General features: G+C 41.6%; 1 protein-coding gene across 1 annotated transcript; it reads right to left on the bottom strand.

Annotated features, from left to right (window-relative positions):
* Positions 1 to 1650: 1650 nt before the first annotated feature.
* On the bottom strand, positions 1651 to 21437 carry LOC123725409 (myosin heavy chain, fast skeletal muscle-like). Its single transcript, XM_045690690.2, has 41 exons — positions 21417 to 21437; positions 20868 to 20910; positions 20510 to 20737; positions 20036 to 20182; positions 19669 to 19825; positions 18609 to 18636; positions 18244 to 18352; positions 18040 to 18132; positions 17804 to 17864; positions 17479 to 17577; positions 17039 to 17142; positions 16497 to 16635; positions 15656 to 15774; positions 15341 to 15490; positions 15076 to 15246; positions 14557 to 14860; positions 14134 to 14198; positions 13953 to 14040; positions 13727 to 13844; positions 13454 to 13577; positions 10970 to 11106; positions 10240 to 10495; positions 9794 to 10036; positions 9351 to 9527; positions 9109 to 9254; positions 8840 to 8930; positions 8099 to 8488; positions 7851 to 7977; positions 7516 to 7634; positions 6940 to 7136; positions 6618 to 6801; positions 6316 to 6481; positions 6037 to 6161; positions 5569 to 5877; positions 5142 to 5345; positions 4861 to 4986; positions 4553 to 4723; positions 2985 to 3089; positions 2808 to 2903; positions 2217 to 2348; positions 1651 to 1768 (listed from the first exon to the last, which is right to left on the bottom strand). Exons 3-41 carry the CDS (start codon positions 20723 to 20725, stop codon positions 1748 to 1750), a joined length of 5814 nt encoding a protein of 1937 aa, XP_045546646.1. The 5' UTR covers positions 20726 to 20737; positions 20868 to 20910; positions 21417 to 21437; the 3' UTR covers positions 1651 to 1747.
* Positions 21438 to 22562: the final 1125 nt, after the last annotated feature.

Below are 22562 nucleotides of genomic sequence, written 5' to 3'. Positions count from 1 at the left end.
TTATGGGTGTAAGATGGCACAGTGATCCCATCTGTTGGTAAATGTTAATTACTGCAACTGTTTTTACCGGTGTGCTTGAAATACCCGGATGTCTTGCAATATACTGAACAAGACTGGTTACTCGCATCAATGCCTCTGTCTCGTCATTTAACATTCAAACAGCCATTCCTCGTCACGCGCATCAACGATATTGGACTCACCTGGACTCATTCATCACCTGTTTATTTCCTCCCCTATATTTGTCAGTTGCTCTGTTCCCTGCTGCTGCATTGATTGTTTTTTGTCTGTGTTACCTGTTTGCTGACGCTGTTACTGTCTCGGTCCATGTCCGTTCTATATTAGATGTTTTACTCCCCGTACCTGCTTCGTCTCTCCAGCGTCATTCCATGTGACAACGTGAGGCTTATTTGATCGAATAGAAGTTTCGTAATGCTAAGTTTGTAGCGAATGCACTGATATAAGTGGATGCAAGCAAAGCTGATGGAAATATTTTCTTGTTTATTGAATTTACGGATAGCCAGAGGCACACCAACACTCAGACATTATTTACAAACAAAGCGTTCGTGTTTAGTGAGTCCGCCAGATCAGAGGACGTAGGGAGGAGCAGGGATGTTCTCTTGTTAAGTACGTGAAAGGGACCATTTTCCTGTCCTGCTAAGCATTCAAAATGTAACAAGTACTTTTGGGCGTCGGGGAAAATGTATGGAGTAAAAAGTAAACAATTTTCTTTAGAAATGTAGTGGAGTAAAAGTAAATGTTGTAAAAAATATAAATAGTAAAGTACAGATACCCCCCCCCCCAAAAAAATACTTAAGTAATACTTAAAGTATTTTTACTTAAGTACTTTACATCACTGATAAATGTGCTTTAGCCATCCCCCTGGCCTGATATTGGCTACACTGTCTAGCTACTTCCCATTCCTTACTGAGGAAAGCAGGAGCTAAGGACACTGTGCCTGCCCCATGTCATTGTGTTGCCGGTGCAAACTCTCCCCATTGAGCAGTGTAGACTGTATCACCGTGGCATCCAAATGGTGACCAGTATTACTAGTATTTTCTTGTGTAAGCTAGCCTGACGACTCACACTAAATTCTTCCGCTGATCTGTCGTTTGCTACATACTTCATTGCGGAGAAAAAACTAGCGTCGTGTTTGGCCGGAGCAAGGAGTCTGGGAAGCTAGGCAACATGTGGGCTGCCATCTTACTCTAAATAAAATCAAGTGCGATGGAACAAATTGGAGATGGTGACTAAAATATCACTGTAAGCCTCCCAGGGCCGTTGTGCCTCTAAGTGTTAAAAACTAACATTGTGGATTAATAATATTGAATTGTATTGCATTGCACTCTAAACTTTTTCCACAGATCATATATTTTTCTTACAGAAACATTTCAATTTGGGTCTGTCAATTTAGGCTAATTCCCCTGACTGTAAAGGGTTAAAACTACAATTTAGATGTTTAGCTGGTCAGTCCTTACATCCATAGCTCAGTCTATTAATTTGAGTGGTTACATTTCTCCATTCTAATCCCTCAGTTGATGTGAACGCTTTGTTGTTGTTGGAATCCCAGATTGCTCCTTTAATTAAAGTACATTTTTTTTATGGTATTAAAAATCTGTTTGCTGAGTAATAAGTCCACAGTCACAAAGGAAGTGTATGTAGATCCACATGTTTTTAATCAATGCTCAACATTTCACCATGAAAATCATATTTTATGCAACACAGGAAAATGGTAAGACTTTGATCTTGTTTATTCAGCAGCTTCTTTTCCCTGTTAGAAGAAAGATAGAATATAATGGATCAGTAACAATAATGAACATGATAAATATATGGATAGAATATAATGGATCAGTATTAGTATTAATAATTAACATGATAAATATATGGATATAATATAATGAATCAGTAATAATAATGAACATGATACGTATATGGATAGAATATAATGGATCAGTAATAACAATGAACATGATAAATATATGGATATACTTGGATAGAATATAATGGATCAAGTCTTTAATGCTCAGTGCTCAGCTTGGATTTTAGATGTTGAAGTACTAACTGAATTACTCTTATTAGATTGTTTAGCCCTTCCTGAAATGTTCTTCTTAGAGATCTTAAAGGTCAGTATTGACCTCTGAGAAGACTGAATCATAGGTGGTGTTGATGTGGTCATATCTGAACATGAGTCGGGTGCAGGTTTAGCAGCAGTTCTGTACCTTTCCAGAGTCACGGGTCTTGGCTCTGAGCTTGTTGACCTGAGTCTCAGCGATGTCAGCACGCTCCTCAGCCTCCTCCAGCTCATGCTGAACCTTCCTGGACTTAGACATGTGCTGGTTTGCTGCTTCCTCCTGGGTGAGGAAAAGAGAGGGAGAGCAGAACATCAGTATTTAAAGTTTGGTGCTTCAGGTAGCAAATTAATTTTCTGTTATTAAAGGTATTTAAAAATAAAAATAAAGTAACAGATTTAAGATAACAATGTGTACAGGGAGATAGATGATACAGCAGAGAAAGTGAGTGGCAGAACAGGGGATCAAACCGCTGCCTCCAGCACTACCACTAGACCAGCCCCCGGTGCAGCAAATTAATATTCAACCCCTCTCCTTTAAGGTGGTAATACATAGGCATAGGAGGCACTCAGAAATGTGTATTATTTCATCAGGAATTTCTTGCACTATCAATTGTCATTGTTGACTGATGTGCTGTAGCAACACTTACTTCAAACTACATTTTATGGACATTAAGTTTTGTAATGGATTTTTTGTCTTAAATGTTTGCATTCAGAGTATTTGACTAAGTCTGTGACTCACCGCTTCTTCAGCCTGCCTCTTGTAGGCCTTCACTTTCATCTGCAGCTTATCTACCAGGTCCTGAAGTCTGTTAACGTTCTTCTTATCCTCCTCAGTCTGTGGGAGAAGATCAAATAATCAATGTCACAATAGTTTTATACACAAACCTGTCTGTGTGAAAAATGTACTTTCTCTTACCTGGTAAGTGAGCTCCTTGACTCTGCGCTCATACTTGCGGACTCCCTTAACCGCATCTACACCTCTTCTCTGCTCGGCCTCCACCTCAGTCTCGAGCTCACGCACCTTTGTGGAAGAAATAAATGTAGGCATTTGTTTGAGGTGGTGAAATCAGATGTAACAAATCTTTGTTAAACAGAGCTATAGTCTTCTACCCAGTCAAGGAGGCACAATTGTTGTCTTTCACTATGTACTTTTCCAAGTGGTTCCCAAAGTGGGATTTACATTTAAATTTGTTCATGAATATTGTTAGCAACAACAGATTAAACTACCAAGGATCTGTGGAACAAGATTAGAAGGTCCAATACAATACAATGTAATATTATTAATCCACTATTTATGTTCTTAACCCTTAGATGTACAACATGGGCATGGGAGGCTCACAGGGATACTGGTAGGCACAGTGTTACAACAATGACCAATTGTTTCAACTCAATTCTCATTTAATTTATTTATTCATTATTTATTCATCAAAAAGGTAAGCGAATGGAGAAGCACCATATTCCAGAGTGTAATGTTTCCCGGGCATGTACATATGTTTGTTAAGATGTTATGTTTTCATTTTTTTAATGAAATTATGAAAGTCCTCTAGCCTACACTTTAGAGTGCTAGCTGGTAGCCCCGCATAGCAACGCTAGCTTCCCTAGTAACGGCCCTTTTGCAGCAGAGTGAATGAGATGTAGCTGATAGCGATCTAGAGAGAGAGAAATTAAACACGTGACTAGATGTAAATAAAATATTACTATGAGATGAATTGGCTCAATGTGTGTTTATGTATCAGAAATTGTATTATTATTTGTATTATTATTACAATTAATATTGATTATATTAATTGAATAGCAGTTTAGAAGAAATGTCCAAGCCTAAATGAAACCACTAGATAAATACATTTTTATATCTTCAATTTATTTGAAACAACTAGATATAAAAATGTATTTATCTTCAATTTATTTGAAAGTCTTGGCTCCAATTCTTCTCAACTCCACTACATAAGTGTAACACATTCCCAACGTTTTCGATTTGAACATAATTGCACTGCATTTTATTTATTTAACCTTTATTTAACTAGGCAAGTCAGTTAAGAACACATACTTATTTACAATGACGGCCTACCAAAAGGCAAAAGACCTCTGCGGGGACGGGGGCTGGGATTAAAAAATTAATAACATATAAATATAGGACAAAACACATCACGACAAGAGAGACAACACAACGGTACATAAAGAGAGACAAATTTAAGCTTTATAATGTTCTTTACCAGGGTCCGATACTTGATTAGTCCGACCATGCACTGCAGAAGTAATAGTAAAACTGCTTGGATGCTATTTTTTTATCACACTCTAATGTAAGAGTTGTGTTCTGATATTATGAAGGGGTCCCCGATGCAAAGAAGTTTGGGAATCCCTGATCTAGGTGGTTCATTGAGAGAGAAAGTAATTAAACAATGCTTCTGTGTATTTTACATGATCAAATACATTTCCAGCAATCAGTCTTTCAATCCACCCTAATCCACCCTGCTGATAACTCACCCTGGACTCCAGTTTCTGGAGCTGCTTCTTGCCTCCCTTCATGGCCAGATTCTCAGCCTCATCCAGGCGGTGCTGCAGGTCCTTGACTGTGATCTCCAGGTTCTTCTTCATCCTCTCCAGGTGAGAACTGGTGTCCTGCTCCTTCTTCAGCTCCTCAGCCATCATGGCCGCCTGGAAAAGTAGTTTGTTTAATTCATGCACCAATTGGCACCAATCATAACATCCCTCTGAGATCTTTCTTGTGCTTAACCAGCCCAGCTATCATTGGCCTTAGGGACAAATCAAGTTGATGTAATTCAAGGACTCACATCAGTGATTGCCTTCTTGGCCTTCTCCTCTGCATTCCTGGCCTCCTGGACGATATCGTCCACCTCTCCCTGCACCTGCACCAGGTCAGTCTCCAGCTTCTTCTTGGTGTTCAGAAGGCTGGTGTTCTGAAGGAGGAAACAAGACGATTTGTTTGACTCTTAAGATAACCTACAAGCACAAGCCTGAAATTATGAAAGTCTAAGAGCAAGCACTGTTGAATTCCAGATGTTTAAACGATATGCTTGGTTGATTTTCATTAGAAATGGCTTTTGACAGATACCTGGGAGTGCAGCAGTCCAACGCGTTCGCTGGCGTCTACCAGCTCAGTCTCAGCCACTTTGCGGCCTCTCTCTGTCTGCTCCAGAGCAACTCTCAGCTCCTCAATTTCAGCCAGCATCAGACCGTTTCTGCGCTCCACCATGGCTGCCTGCTCCTTCATGTCCTCTGCTACGCGGACGGCATCGTCAAGGTGCAATTGGGCATCCTGGGGTTCACAATGACATAGGTTCATTAGGACTTGTGGATGAAGGGGTGATAGGATGGGCGGTAAAAATGTTCATTGGCAAGAATTTACTCAATATCCCTACCTTTCTGCAGTATATAGTTCAATCTATTCAATTCCTCTGTTCTGTTCTTTTCTACAGATTCACCAACAAATCCCTCTCTTCATGTTAAGGTGTTTGAACCTGATGTCCCAGTCCCTTTACCTTGAGCTGTCCCTGGACGTTCCTCAGCTGTTTCTGGGCCTCAGAGGCCATCCTGTTGGAGTGGCTCAGCTGGATCTCCATCTCGTTCAGGTCTCCCTCCATCTTCTTCTTCACCCTTAGGGCATCATTCCTGCTCCTGACCTCAGAGTCCAGGGTGCTCTGCATGGAGTCAACCACCCTCTGGCTGTTCCTCTTGATCTGCTCCATCTCTTCGTCCTTCTCAGCGATCTTCCTGGCCACCTCACCCTTGATCTGGTTCAGCTCCAGCTGCACACGCAGCATCTTGGATTCCTCGTGCTCCAGTGTTCCCTGGACAAACAGAAGGAGTCAGGCGAAATGTGTTCAATACATTTGGATGTAGGAATTAAATATATATGACTACAATAACACCATTACAGAGAGCATTTCACTATAGCTGGCATTGGTTAGTTAACACTGCTTTTCCCATCAAACAGCTGTAGTTTGTACCTCAGCCTCCTCCAGAGCGGTCTGGATCTCAGACTTCTCTGTCTCCACGGTCTTCTTGGCCTTCTCCAGCTCATGGATGCTCTTGCCAGTCTCTCCGATCTGCTCAGTCAGGTCAGAGATCTCCTCTGCATACACACACACACACACGAGAAGTTTAGACTTGGGAGATTTTCAGTGGATATCGCCAATGTTGACATTGAATCATGATAACAGTTTATTAACAGCAAATCATCTTGCTAATAAAACATAAGCCAAATAGAATTGCTGTCAAATGCTCACGTTGCAGGTTCTTATTCTCTCTCTTCAGAGTCTCCAGATGATCCAGAGCCTCCTCGTAGGAGTTCTTCATCTTGAAGAGTTCAGTGCTCATAGAGCGAGCCTCCTTCTGAGCTCCTTCCAGCTCAGCCTGACCCTCCTCATACTTCTGCTTCCACTCTGCCAGAACCTAGCGAAATACATGGGATTTTCATCAGAAGTCATTGATGAAGAGTTTTGAATTAGAAATATGCTACAATTATACTACAATTGATCATATAGCAGTCAGTAAATATCAGCCTATGGTAAGGTTTATTCATTTTCACCTTGTCAAAGTTCCTCTGCTTCTTGTCGAGGTTGGCGGCCAATGCGTTGGCTCTCTCAACATCAATCATGAGGTCCTCCACCTCTCCCTGCAGCCTCTGCTTGGTCTTCTCCAGGGAGGCACACTTGGAGTTGGTCGCCTCAATGGTCTCCTCAGCCTCCTGCAGACGCTGGGCCAGCTTCTTCCTGTTGGACAACAGAGGATGGCTTTATGTTGCGAAAACAAATGTTACAATACATATTGTTGACATCACATTTTCTCAGAGCCCCCTACTACCCTCACTATCCACACCATATCTGTTTTTTCTGTTGCGTGCCACTCACTTGGCCTCCTCCAGCTCCTCTGTGCGCTGGATGGCATCAGTTTCATACTTAGTCCTCCACTGAGCCACCTCACTGTTGGCCTTGGACATGCCGCGTTGCAGCTCTGCCTTGGCCTCCTGCTCCTCCTCAAACTGCTCCCTCAGGAGGTCACAGTCATGGCGGGCAGACTGGACACCGTGGGCCAGTGCATTTTTAGCCTGTGAGAAAGAAAGACAAAATGCAAAGAGAGATGAGAGAGATAATAAAACAAATTATGGTCGAAGTCTCTGAGCGTGGTGAGACAGTAGGAGTCTCTGAGGATGGAGAGACAGTATGAGTCTCTGAGGATGGAGAGACAGTAGGAGTCTCTGAGGATGGAGAGACAGTAGGAGTCTCTGAGGATGAAGAGACAGTAGGAGTCTCTGAGGATGGAGAGACAGTAGGAGTCTCTGAGGATGAAGAGACAGTAGGAGTCTCAGAGGGACGAGAGACAGTAGGACTCTCAGAGGGTGGAGAGACATTAGGAGTCTCTGAGGGTGGCGTAGTCCCTGTCTATGTAAATATATAGCTCTAAACTTTCCATCTTGGGTCCCTTACCTTGACCTCCTCCTCAATCGCCCTCTTCAGCTCCTCCACCTGCTGGGTGAAGGCTTGTTTTCCTCTGGTCAGCTGAGACACCAGGGCTTCCTTCTCCTCCAGCTGGCGGCCAAACTCACCTGCAGGGACAGAGGGACATCTTGTTAATGACATCTCTGTTTTCTAAGATTGAAAATGTATTTTAATGTATCACAGGGCAATGTTGTTTGGTGGTGAATAGTACAGTAGAAACGATGTGGACCAGTGGAGGCTCCTCAGAAGAAGTGGATACAGCCCACCATTCTTTGTGTTTTACTGAAGAAAAGCATTGGGTTGCTGTTCATTGTTGATGGTACCATTTTCTGTTAGGAGTCTGGCCCGCTGTCCGCTGATGTCGTTGACCTGGCGAACATTCTCATCATTCTTAGTCTTGAGCTCACTCAGCTGGTCCTCAAGAGTACGGCACATCTTCTCCAGATTGCCCTGTTAGTGAAACATGTTCCATCATTACTTTATATATGTGACTCCTGTCAACTTCAGGTCACTTGAATGGTAATGTAGTTGTCCCTCCTCAACACAGCTTAACCAAAACATCACTACTCACCTTAGCCTTGGCGACGGCCTCCATGTTGCTAGAGAGGTCATCAATCTCCATCTTGTACTCACTCTTCTCCTTCTCCAGCTTCTGCTTGACGCGCTGCAGGTTGTCGATCTGCTCCCCGAGCTCAGCCACACTGTCGGCCTGCTTCTTGCGCAGAGCGGCGGCTGTGGCCTCATGCTGCAGGGTGGACTCTTCAAGATCACGACGCAGCTTCTGGAACTCAGCCTCACGCTTCTTGTTCATCTCAATCTGAGCAGCAGTGGCGCCTCCGGCCTCCTCCAGCCTCTCGCTGATCTCCTCAAGTTCCCTGGAGAGATCAGCCCTCTGCTTCTCAACCTTAGCCCTGGCAGCACGCTCAGCCTCAATTTCCTCCTCCAGCTCCTCAATACGGGCCTAGAACAGGGGGCAGGAGCAGGGGGATGAACACTACAATACAGATGAAACAATTGAACCTCACAAAATAATAATAGTATGTATATTTTTCATAAATGTGTTACGACATGGACAGTTACACTAATTTATTCAGTAGACAGCGTTCCATTCAGGAACAAAAACCACAATGTTAATAAGCACCATCTTTACAACATTTGGAAGCACCAGCAAACAGCATTACCTTCCAACCTACTCAGCCATCAGCAGCCATCAGAAGCCACCGGCAAAAATGTTTGCTACCAGAATAATGTTTCACATGAAATGATTCAGGTCTGTGCTTTTCTTTACTGGAGCTTATATCCTGTACTGTACCTGGAGTTCCTTGATCTTCTTCTGCAGCTGAGCTCCCAGAGACTGCTCATCCTCAATCTTGCTGAGGAGCTGGGTGGTCTCAAACTCCTTCCTAAGAAACACAAACACGTTCATTGCAGAGTTGGTTTTGCTTTGATGTGTAAAGGGAGAGGATCATACCATTCACTTTGCTTTTAAGAATCACATGTAAATGCTAATTCATAATTACAAGAATTAGTCAAGAACAACCATCATAGCAGGTAATACTGTAGTCATTTGTTTGTGTTTACTTCTTGATTTTCTCATCAGCTTGCTGCTTGTCATTCTCCAGGTCCATTATGGACTCCTGGGCCAGTTTCAGATCTCCCTCCAGCTTTCTCTTGGATCTCTCAAGGTCCATACGGAGCTTCTTCTCTTGCTCCAAAGAACCCTCAAGCTAGAAGATAAAATCACATATATTGTTCAAATCTAAACAACTGAAGATAATATCATCTTACATGCTATCATGGCCAAAATGTCAAACTCCACTCACGTCGTCCACTTGCTGTTCCAGCTTGGTCTTGGCCTTGGTCAGAGTGTTGACTTTGTCCTCCTCTGCCTGCAGATCATCCAGTGTCTGCTGGTGGGCCTCTTGGAGGGCTTTCTTCTCCTTGGTCAGCTTGGCAACACTCTCATCCATAGACGCCATCTCCTCTGTCAGGTTTTTAACCTGTAAATGGTCACAACATAATTATACTTCACCATAAAGGGGAGATTTAGTTTGTTATATATTGCATTCATTTAATTTAGATTAGAAATGTGTCAGCAATTACTGCACTGTAGATTCAACACTAGATGGGAAGTTCCCCACAACTGAAATTCTACTATTGTCTTAATTTTTCCTGCACCCATAATACAACTTGAATTCCATTTCTGTTAAGCTATGTTTTGAGTTGATTATTGTTTGGATAGACTGTCTATGGTAAAACACAAGACCTTGTTTTCAGTGGCGTGCTTCTCCTTCTCCACTTTGGCCAGGGTGAGCTCCAGGTCATCAATGTCCTTCTTCAGCTCAGAGCACTCATCCTCCAGCTTCCTCTTCTTGGCAGTCAACTCAGCATTGATCTCCTCCTCATCCTCCAGCCTCTCGGACATCTCTTTGAGTTTGGCCTCCAGCTGGATCTTGCTCTTGATGAGCCCCTCGCACCTTTCCTCAGCATCGTTCAGACTCTCTCCTTCCTGGTTTCAGAACAGGAGGAAGAATCAGAGGCTTCACTTTAGTGAAAGATGTCAGGGAAAATCAATAGAAATTCATGAAACATATACAGCATGTAACATGGGCAATAGAAATGTGAGTTAGCCACATACTTTACAGAGTGTTTATGTGTGTGTGTATTCATGTGTGTGTAAATGTGCCCATTTGAGGGTCGTTTTTCACTCACAGATGCTATTTGGAGTGCCAGGTCGTTCTTCTCCTGCGTCAGGGCCACCAACTTCTCCTCCATTTGCTTCTTTGTGGCCAGAGCCTTGGCCAGGTCTGCTGTCATCTTATCATAGTTCTCCTTCATGTTGGCCAGCTCCTTCTCAGTCTCAGCGCTCTGCAGCATCGGCTTGATCTTGAAGTACAACTTCATCCATGGCCAGGTTTTCACATTCATGAATGAGCGGATGTTGTACTGGATGGCGTAAATTGATTCTCTGGTTGACAGAAAGGATAGAGTGGCATGGTGAGTGACATGCTTATAGCTACATTCTGGGATTAAATGAACAACAAAACAGACCCACCTGCCACTGTTTGTTTACAGCTGAGGAATGGGGCTAGGGAAATGTAACCCCTCTTAAATTCATAGACAGCTCTCTAGATGCAAGTACTGACAGGTCGTGCGTGCTAAGCTCATGAGGCATTTTATATACTTCAAGAATGGATATTTAAATGCCACATATTTAAATGACAATTGAACAGCCAAATCCCAAACTGCAGCTATAATGCTAGAATCCTTAGTTGCTACATCCATTTCTGGACTAAATAAATTAACCCAAAAGCTTTAGTAGACCATTATAAGACGTACTTTCTCATTCTGAACAACTCACAGCATATACAGTATGTAATCATAATGCATTAGATACAGGTGGTTGACAGAAAGCTTTGCCAAGATGTCTACTATTCCTCACCTCCTCTCCATCATCTTGCTAAACTCTCTCCTCATGAGAAATCCACGGCTGAGAGCCTGGACCATGCCGACCAGAGTGGCCAGCTTCTCATCTCTCATCTCCTCCAGGACACCCAGCAGACCGGCTTTGAAGAACACCTGAGACACAGGTTAACATGGTCAATGGAACCACAGATGGTGACAGACAGAAAGGGTTGAATCAAAAGAGGGGAACAACACCACTAGATTGATTTAAACAACATTAACTTTGCAATGCTTACAAACAAACCATGTGATAGGTTGTTTCTAAGTTGTTAGTTATTGTACAGTGCCTTCAGAAAGTATTCACAGACCCCAACTTTTTCCAGCCTGAATTTAAAATGGATTACATTGAGATTTTGTGTCACTGGCCTTCACACAATAGCCCATAATGTCAAAGTGGAATTATGTTTTAGACACATTTTTACAAATTAATTAATTTGAAATGAAAAGCTGAAATGTCTTCAGTCAGTAAGTATCCAAACCCTTTGTTTTGGCAAGCCTAAATAAGTTCAGGAGTAAAAATGTGCTTAACAAGTCACATAATAAGTTGCATGGACTCACTCTGTGTGCAATAATAGCGTTTAACATGATTTTTTAATGACTACCTCATCTCTATACCCCACACATACAATTATCTGTAAGGTCCCTCAGTCGAGCAGTGAATTTCAAACACAGATTCAACCACAAAGACCAGGGAGGTTTAACCAATGCCTCGCAAAGAAAGGCACCTATTGGTAGATGGGTAAAGTTATCGATTACACTTTGGATGGTGTATCAATAGACCTAGTAACTACAAATATATAGGCATCCTTCCTAACTCAGTTGCCAGAGAGGAAGGAAACCGCTCAGGGATTTCACCATGAGGTGAATGGTGACTTTAAAACAGAGTTTAATGGCTGTGATAGGAGAAAACTGAGGATGGATCAACAAAATTGTAGTTACTCCACAACACTAACTTAAATGACAGAGTGAAAAGAAGAAAGCCTGTACAGATTAAAAATATTCTAAAACATGCATCCTGTTTGCAATAAGGCACTAAAGTAAAACTGCAAAAGAATGTGGCAAAGAAATGTACTTTAAGTCCTGAATACAAAGCATTATGTTTGGGGCAAATCCAACACAACACAACACTGAGTACCACTCTTCATTTTTTCAAGCATGGTGGTGGCTGCATCATGTTGTGGGTATGCTTGTTGTTGACAAAAACTAGGGAGTTTTTTTAATGATAAAAAGTAACGGAGCACAGGCAAAAACCCTAGAGGAAAATCTGGATCAGTCTGCTTGCCAAAAGGCACTGTGTCACACCCTGACCATAGTAAGATGTGATTTTCTATGTTAGAGTAGGTCAGGGCGTGACAGGGGGTGTCTTGTGTTTTTCTATGTTTTCTATTTCTATGTTTAAGTTCTAGTTATTCTATTTCTAGGTTTTTGGGGGTTGATCTCCAATTGGAGGCAGCTGGTCCTCGTTGCCTCTGATTGGAGATCAGATTTAAGTAGGGTTTTTTTTTTCCACCTGTGTTTGGGGGCAGTTATTTTCTGTTTAGTCTTTGTACCTGACAGAACTGTATTTCTGATCGTTAGCTTTTTGTTATTTTGTCTTTAGTATTTTTTAGTTAATAAATATCATAATGAGCACTCAACAACGCTGCGTTTTGGTCCCCTCTATACGACACCCGTTACACACTGGGAGACAAATTTACCTTTCAGCAGGACAATAACCCAAAGCAGAGGGCAAAATCTACACTGGAGTTGTAAACAAAATGACATTGAATGTTCCTGAGTGGCCAAGCTACAGTTTTGACTTAAATCGGCATGAAAATCTATAGCAAGACTTAAATGGCTGTCTAGCAATGATCAACAACCAGCTTGACAGAGCTTGAAGAATTGTTTGAAGAATAATGTACAAATATTGTACAATTCAGGTGTGGAAAGCTCTTAGAGACTTACCCAGAAAGGCTCACAGCTGTAATTGCTGTCAAAAGTAAGTCTAACATGTGTTGGCCCAGAGGGTTGAATACTTATGTAATCATGTTTTATTTTTCATAATTGTTATTTACAAACGTTAGAATTTGTCTTCTACTTTGACATTAGAATATTTTGTGTCGCTCATTGACAATAAATCACAGTTAAATCCCAACTTTTCACACAACAAAATGTGGAAAAAGTCAAGGGGTGTGAATACTTTCTGAAGGCACTGTAGATAAATAATGTACACAGATAACTGCAGCCATACGACTATAACAAAATGCATATGATAATGAGTTTAGTTTCTCTTCTATACTTGTCATGTATGACTTGGAAGAAAAAAACTGTACAATGTTTTTCCACCTTTTCCATTAGTGAAATGAAGAAGAAAGAACAAAAGGATGGATAGATCAACTGGAGAGATTTTATATGGTACAGGTTTAAATGATCATTCAAGTTGTGTTTTGTTGTCAGCTTTTACTGGAGGTATTTGACTGACCTTGGTGTGTCCAAACTTGTAATCCTCGTGATTCACATCAATGGATCCAAGCAGCTTCTCAGAAGCCTTCTTGTTGTCCATGAACTGGCCCTCAGGGATGACACTGGCATTCAGTACTTTGTACCTGAATGAGGGGACAGTTTTAAAGTATGTCAAGTTGAAATAAGTTGGTTATATTACATAAAAGGTAAGACTATTCTGATGCTGGGAAAACAATTGGAGCAGATCTTTCTGTGATTGTGCATGTGTGCAGTTGTGTTTGTTTGCATGTACCTCTGTTTGAAGTCAGCATAGATGATTCTACTGGGGAAGCCCTTTCTGCAGATCCTGATACCCTCCAGTACACCATTACACCTGAGCTGGTGGATAACCAGGAAGTTCTCCATCAGACCTGGTAAAACAAAACAAGTCTCTTTTAATATGCATACACTGGTTAAAGATTGGGATTGTTAAAGTCTGTACTGATGAGATGTAAAATTTAACTCAATATTTCTTGTACCTGGAGTCTTTGACTCGTTGGGGATCAGGCAGCGCACAAAGTGAGGATGAGTGCTCCTCAAGTTGGTCATCAGCTTATGTAAGTTCTCCTGTAAGAGGGTTACAAACCATTTTCTCAGACATCATTTATGATAATCAATACACCTTTTGAAGGACTGAATATACACATTTCAAAAGCTCACCCTGAACTGGGAGGACACAGTCTGCATGGAACCACCCTTCTTCTTGCCTCCTTTCTTGGCTTTATCTGTTAAAATGGGGAAAAGTAAAAGATAACTAGAAAAGTAAATTTCCTAGAGGGGGTGGAATAAATAGAATAATAATAAGAGTATGTAAGAAAACTAGAGTGGTCTTGTCTTCAGCAAGCACACAAATTATAAACCGTAGAATCTCTGGTTAACTTCACACTTATCTAGAGGCAAATGCTGCCAATGTGATTGTGTAAAATAAGACTAGTTGTATGATTAAATTAACTGAGTGTGTGAGTAAATCAACCCAGTGATTAACCCTGAGAAATTGTGATACATTCAAAGACTTTAAATGACATTTAGGTCTGAGTTGTAACTAGTGCTTAATTAAATCTTTTGACGTGATGCTGGTCTTACCCTCAGGTGGGGCAGCAGGATACAGGGCAGCCAAAATTTTCACTCCTGACTTCCCGTACAGCTGACAAACTGAGTCGTTCAGGGGGTCCTTGTTCTTCTCCAGCCAGCCAGTGATGTTGTAGTCCACAGTACCGGCGTAGTGCACCAGGGAGAAGTGGGCCTCTGCCTTGCCTTTGGCAGGCTTGGGCTTCTCAAATGCCTTTGTTTTGCCAAGATGCTGGGTGTACAGCTTGTCCTTGAAGGTAGTATCTGAAGACTTGGGGAACATGCACTCCTCTTCAAGGATGGAGAAGATGCCCAATGGCTTTATGAAAGAAATGTATATCAAATTAGTGATATTTACATTTAGGATCACATTTATTCCTTTAGTAAACATGCTATTATAGGATTATATTAATTTAGAGGCACATAATAGGAAACATATTGAGATCTCAACAGTCAGATGCTGATAATATCTCACAAGGCGCTCCATTTGAGCTTTGCTGTTGAGGTCAATTATAATCCTCACATACATCTTACCTTCTCAATAAGCTCAATGCAGGCAGCCAAGTCCATCCCAAAGTCAATGAAGGCCCAGACGATTCCCTCCTTCTTGTACTCCTCTTGCTCCAGGACGAACATGGTGTGGTTGAAAAACTGTTGCAGTTTCTCATTGGTGAAGTTGATGCACAGCTGCTCCATGCTGTTGTACTGTTGATGGAGTTTTAAAAGGGATCATTTCAACATACAAGGCTGTAATCCATCTCAATCACATCTAAGTGTCTTGTTCTGGTGTCATACTCACATCAAAGATCTCAAACCCGGCAATGTCAAGCACACCGATATAGAACTGCCTTGGATTCTTGGTGTCCAACATCTCATTGATACGGATGACCATCCACAAGAACATCCTCTCATAGATGGACTTGGCCAGAGCACTGACTGAGTTATTAACCTGCAATGATAATACCTCAAATTAATACATGAGATATTGACCATGTCTAGTGACGAGGTGATACGAGCTTGGAAAAAACATCACTATTCAAAAAAAGCATAGCACTCATCTCCATGAAAATTCCTGTGCTCAGAAAATGGTAGATGCTGTGTTTAGCAGTCTTACCTGAGCCACAGTCTGTCCCTTGGTCACATACTCGTTGCCGACCTTCACTCTTGGGTAGCACAGAGCCTTCAACATCTCAGCTGAGTTCAGGCCCAGCAGGTAGCCAATTTTATCAGCCACTGGAGAGAGAGCCAACAACAACAGACTCAGGGACACAAGATCGCTTTCTGATGTCACACTGACAAAATAGTTTGGCTAACTTATTTGTGGGTTAGGTTTTGATTCACCCTCATCTGTCATTTCAAATTATTTCTGGAGGTGGGAATTTGGTCTGCAAAAATGATATATATATATATATATATATATCTCATTATTTTCTTTCCATTTTTTTTACCCCTTTTTTCCCCAATTTTGTGATATTCAGTTGGTAGTTAGTCTTGTCCCAGCACTGCAACTCCCCTGTGGACTCGGGAGAGGCGAAGGTCGAGAGCTGTGTGTCCTCCAAAACAAGACCCTGCCAAGCCGCACTGCTTCTTGACATACTGCTCACTTAACCCGGATGTGTCGAAAGGAACACTATCTAGCTGGCGTTCGAAATCAGTTTGCAGGCGCCCGGCCCGCCGCTAGGAGTCGCTAGAGTGCGATGGGACAAGGAAATCCCAGCCGGCCAAACCCTCTCCTAACCCGGACGATTGTGCGCCGCCTCATGGGTCTCCTGGTCACGACCAGCTGTGACACAGCCTGGGATCGAACCCAGGGCTGTAGTGACAACTCAAGCACTCTGATGCCTTAGACCACTGCACTGATTTTCATGTGGCACTGTCTTTCTTAGGTGTTCTATTTCTATGTTGGCGTCTGGGAATGATGTCCAACATATTGTATATCTATGAGTGGGACTCACCCTCTGTGCCGTCTGGCTCAGCCTGCTCCTCACGCTGCTTCTGCTTGAATTTCATGTTGCCATGGTGCACTACAGCTCCTGTCAGCTTGTAGATGCCAATCTTCTCATCATTAGTGAAGCCCAGGATTGTAATGGCATCCTGGCATTAAAGAGGAAGTATAAAAGTGATGAACTGAACGATAGTTTGGACAGTTACACTACAGTTCTGTGCTGCTCACTCCGGAACGAATGGGATAGATAGATTTGACTCTTGGCCAACACATTAGTAGATGGCAGCAAAACATTAGTTTTACACAGTTCCACAGGGCACTTAGTGGTGCTCTCTTGTGGATGTCTTACATGTATGTGCCTCAAGGCGAAGTGCGAGGGCATGAAGAGTAACTTTACGTTCATGCTTAACTAACACAAGGCATTTAGAATCAAACAAAAACATACATAAATTCCCAGGTGCCACCAAGTTGGATTTTCACAGTACATTCAGTGTGTTTCGTGGCCTTACCCATTCCATATCTAGAGTTTGGTTAACCCTTTGTTTGACTCACATCTGTGGCATCCAGCTCTTCCTTGTCATTGATGCTGGCCACAGCGATCTGACCCTGGCTGCACATGGGGAAGTCGTATGGGTTGGTGGTGATGAGCGCCATTTCTGTGGACAACGGAGAACGGCTTGCCAGTTAAATGTCTTAGAATTCTGCTGTCCTACCTTTACAGTATCTCTCCCTCCTTTACTCAGTAGATGGACTCAATGATACATGTAGTATATAATGAATAGCATCAAAAGAGAAGACTGAGACTTGTGGACTAGTGCATCACAGTGCATTACTTGATAGATATTTCTCAGAGACCTGACCCATGTCTAGATGCCTTGTTACCTTGGATGTAATCATTGTTATATTATTCATATTGTGGATTATGAATATTTTGTATATAATCCATAGATGGGGGTGGGAATAATTTCCCATGGACCTCTACTTTGTCGTACCAACTATCTCAGGTTTGTGGCCTGTCATCATCTGGAAGAAGATGTGGTAGCCTCTCTCATCGGGCAGCTGGAAGGACACTCTGGACTTCTCCAGCAGATCTGAGAGAAAAGCAGTGAGTGAGTGAGTGAGTGAGTGAGTGAGTGAGTGAGTGAGTGAGTGAGTGAGTGAGTGAGTGAGTGAGTGAGTGAGTGAGTGAGTGAGTGAGTGAGTGAGTGAGTGAGTGAGTGAGTGAGTGAGTGAGTGACGAAATGAAATGATAAGATTTCCCAAAAATATTCTGTGTGAATTTAGGAAAGCATTGAGAAACAATCAAAACCAACTCACAGGTTTCAATATCAGCTTTAGCCAGTTTGCCAGCTTGGAAGTGAATCCTGATGAATTTACCCTGTAGTAGAGCATGGGGGTTAGAAATAGGTCAACAAATAAATCTAACATTTTACTTTGACAGACCCCTTTAAATGTTACAGTTTGTTGGGCAGTTATTGACATCACTATAGGGAACTACTGAAATATATTTTCCCAATATAAGGTAACTTCCACAGTATGCCCTTCATACTTACAAAGCGAGACGAGTTGTCGTTCCTCACTGTCTTGGCATTACCGTAAGCCTCCAGCAGAGGGTTAGCTGCAATGATCTGATCCTCAAGAGACCCCTGATTGAGACAAACACAAGTTACTCAGAACATGATTCACCACTGGAATATATTTTTCCACAGGAAACCAAACTGAAATGTGATTGAAAGGCAAACATAAGAACAACCTACCTGCATTTTGTTGGGGTCTGCTTCCTTCTTGCCACCAGACACTGCAATGGTGGCAAAGTACTGAATGACACGCTTGGTGTTGACAGTCTTTCCTGCACCGGATTCTCCACTGGTTTATATGACAGAGAAAGAGGGGTTTTAGTTACATGTCCGAGTGTCAGATTGGCTTTCACCAAAAAATAGCATAGAAAAATACCTGTTTTCTAACATAAGTAAATCATTAACAAATATTCCCTTTCATCAACTTATTACACATAACCTAATGTCATAATCCATTCATAATGTCATGTATTTCATCACACCAAGTGACCCAACTTAATACAATAGAAACACTTTCTCAAGTGCCATTTTAGTAAACAACTTACGTAATCAGGACGGACTGGTTCTCCTTATCTGGAACCAAAAAACACATTGCTTATCATACTCAAGCAACATTATGGGGACATTATTTAATTCATAGCATCATCATGAAATTCATTTTGGAACATTTTCCAATCGAGGGGTAGTGAAATCAGATATTCCCAGCAAACTGTTATTACCTAGACTAGAAAATAGTAGATACCTCTCTGAAGTATATTTTAATCTATCCAATCCATCCATCCATCCATCCATCCATCCATTGGCACTTGTGGACATTTTTATGTATTGGTCTGTCTATCCATGTGAGAGACGCAGACTCTTTCTCAACCTTTAAGTCTTTACTGAAGAATAGGGCTTGGGTCAGTCTGTCTTATCTGGTATCCTGTGTGAACTTAAGTAGTCTCTCTCTCTCTGAGGACCTGAGCCCTATGACCATGCCTCGGGACTATCTGGCCTGATGACTCCTGGCTGTCCCTAGTCCACCTAGATGTGCTGCTGTGACAGTTCCAACGGTTCTGCCTCCAGCTATGGAATCCTAACCTGTTCACCGGATGTGCTACCTTGTCCTTGACCTGCTGTTTTTCGACTCCCTCTCTCTCCCGTACTCTCTCTCTCTCACGCCATCTCTCTCTCTCTATACCGCACCTGCTATGTCGACCTCTGAATGCTCGGCTATGAAAATCCAACTGACATTTACTCTTGAGGTACTGACCTGTTGAACCCTCTACAACCACTGTGATTATTATTTGACCCTGCTGGTCATCTAAGAATGTTTGAACATCTTGTAGAAAGATCTGGCCTTAATGGCCATATACTCTTATAATCTCTACCCGGCACAGCCAGAAGAGGACTGGGCACCCCTCAGAGGCAGATTCCTCTCTAGGTCCTGCCTTTCTATGGAGTTTTTGTAGCAACAGTGCTACATTTGCTTTGCTTGCTGTTTGGGGTTTTAGGCTGGGTTTTTGTGTAAGCACTTTCTGACATCTGCTTATGTAAAAATCGCTTTATAAATAAATGTGATTGATTGATCCATCCATCCATTCCTCCATCCATGAGAGCTCGTACCAATCATCATGAACTGAAAGGCGTTGTCAGAGACGGAGAAGATATGGGGTGGAGCCTCCATCCTCTTCTTCCCTCTGTAGGCGTTGACAACCTCTTCGTCGTACACTGGGAGCCACTTGTAGGGGTTCACCGTGGCACAGAAGAGCCCAGAGTAGGTCTGGATGAAAGAATAATTATATTAGGAGATTAGTAAAGTCAGATAGACATTTACCTGGATTTATGTGAGGATGTGGGTGTACTTTGGTATACTGATGTGGGTCTACTGTATTGATATGTTTTGGTTTCTACCATTTAATTATGTCTAGTACTGTATGTGTGTATTTCTTATGTTCATGTATGTGTGTGTTTGTATGTGCAGGTTTCTTACATAGATCATCCATGCTGCATAACGCTCTTTGAGGTTATACAACACAGAGGCTTCATTCAGGTAGGTCATCATGGCCATGTCCTCAATCTTGTCATACTTAGGGGGGTTCATCTCATAGATGTCTGCATCTTTGAACTCTTTTCCTTCCTGAAACAGTCAGACATAGAGATTACACACAGATCAAACTGGACATGACAGAATGCTTTTTGCTCATTAAATACAAGTTTAATCAGTAACAAAATGCATATCCACATTAATCCAACTACTTCGTTATCACCCACTGACACATTACTGGTGTTTACTAGTCAATAACAAAAAATCCATGCCATAAATAGCAGTGATAAAAATGATGTACTTGAAGGTTATATTCTGCTTACAAAAAACATTAGTATTTCTTTGTTGTTGCATTTAGTAGATTTTACAAGAATTAGAGTACAGAAATTTGAAATTGAATACTTTTCAGATCAGGCTTACCTCCTTAGTGCCGTCAGGTTTCGTGACTGTTACAGTACACTTCCCGTCGGCCCTGGCAGTGACCAAACCCTTAAGGTACAGCTCCACCTTGTCTGCCACATAGCAGGCGTTCTTTGAATCAAAGGGTGCGGCTTGTGCCTCCATCCTCTCCTTCTCAGATTTACGAAGGTATATGGCAGCCTTGCCGTAGATTTGCATCTCAGCGTCCGTACTCATGGTGACGGATAACTAGGAAAGAGATGAAACAAGAACATGATTGACTCTGTGGTGCTTCCTCCCCAGTCAACAGAGTTAGGTGAGCGGTATCTCTCAGAATATTCTCATCACTTTTTATTTGGAGACTCAAACCATGTCTCACCTTTTCCCCTTCCTACAGATGAATGTGTACTTCTTGGAGGACCCTGTGAAACATAAGGTGTTGTGAAATCACACATAACTAAAGCCTTATCATTTAGCCCCGAAGGGCTAGAAAACATGTAACTCAATCATTACAGCCATGTCAAATTCAACTACAGTTGCAACTGGTAACTTTTATTTTCCTACTGGCAACTCACTTTATTAAGCATTCTTTCAGGAATTCAAATAAATATCCCTGAAAACCCAGTTACATTCTAGAACACCCTTTCAAGTGCAGGAGCACCACTTTTTACCGTAAATGAAAGTTACAGATTTGAAATAAAACACATTTAAAGTAAAACACATAATACAATATATATATATATATATATATATATATATATATATATATATATATATATATATATATTTATAAATGCCACTTTATTGCATGTTGTCAAATCTTACAAGAGACATGCAGAAGTCAATTCAAACAGTGCAGTTAGCTACTGCCTCAGATTCTACAAAGATGAGACAAATGTAAAAATCTAAAGAGGTGTAGAGGTCTTACCACAGTGGAAGAAGATATCTGACTTAAGGATGCTGGGGCCTCAGCCTCCTTATATCTGGTTGGAAGTGCCAACCAGGCAAAAGTTAATTATGGACCACTCTGGGAAAGGAAATGTATTGACTGAGAGACTTGTCTGTGTCTCACTAGCACCTCCCACTTCCAGGAGCATCACACTCCCATTACATTACTTTTTAATGTCATATTTGTTTCTGAATACATTTTCACTGAATTACTAATAATTATGACAATCAGAAATGTTTTATTTCTCAAACTGATTCCAATGTTACTTCCACTGACCCTCAAATACTGTAATGGAGTGAGTCCATGTTGCCCCACTACCACTTATACAGTTTTCATGAAAATCAAAGCCTTTTTTAGTTCAACTTTAGTAGCAATAATCCTCATCAACCACTTCATATATATATATATATATATATATATGTATAGTACCAGTCAAAAGTTTGGACACCTACTCATTACAGGGTTTTTCTTTATTTTTACTATTGTCTACATTGTAGAATAATAGTGAAGACATCAAAACTATGAAATAACACATATGGAATCATCTAGTAACCAAAAAAGTGTTAAACAAATCAAAATATATTTTAGATTTGAGATTCTTCAAAGTAGCCACCCTTTGCCTTGATGACAGCTTTGCATACTCTTGGCATTCTCTCAACCAGCTTCATGGGGTAGTCACCTGGAATGCATTTAAATTAACAGGTGTGCCTTGTTAAAAGTTCATTTGTGGAATTTCTTTCCTTCTTAATGCGTTTGAGCCAATGAGTTGTGTTGTGACAAGGTAGGGGTGGTATACAGAAGATAGCCCTATTTGGTAAAAGACCAAGTCCATATTACGGCATGAACATCTCAAATAAGCAAAGAGAAATGACAGCCTATCAATACTTTAAGACATGCAGGTCAGTCAATACAGAAAATTAAGAACTTTTCAAGTTTCTTCAAGTGCATTCACAAAAACCATCAAGAGCTGTGATGAAACTAGCTCTCATGAGGACCGCCACAGGAAAGGAAGACCCAGAGTTACCTCTGCTTCAGAGAATAAGTTCATTAGAGTTACCAGACTCAGATTGCAGCCCAAATAAATGCTTCACAGTGTTCAAGTAACAGACACATCTTAACATCAAC

Source organism: Salmo salar, chromosome 12, assembly GCF_965601325.2.
Source record: "Salmo salar chromosome 12, fSalSal1, whole genome shotgun sequence".
Classification (NCBI taxonomy): Eukaryota; Metazoa; Chordata; class Actinopteri; order Salmoniformes; family Salmonidae; genus Salmo; species Salmo salar.
Note: the sequence above shows the minus strand (reverse complement) of the source record. Positions and strands in the feature narration are given on the sequence as shown.

Bases quoted from the DNA above. Each gene is read 5' to 3' on its own strand.
- LOC123725409 (XM_045690690.2), bottom strand. From the start codon at position 20,725: ATGAGTACGGACGCTGAGATGCAAATCTACGGCAAGGCTGCCATATAC. The intron at 7,978-8,098 runs GTGAGTAGTGAT...TTTCACTAACAG, and splicing joins AGGCCGTCGCCAAGGCTAAG to GGCAATCTGGAGAAGATGTG. The intron at 3,090-4,552 runs GTGAGTTATCAG...TCTTCCACAAAG, and splicing joins TCCAGAAACTGGAGTCCAGG to GTGCGTGAGCTCGAGACTGA.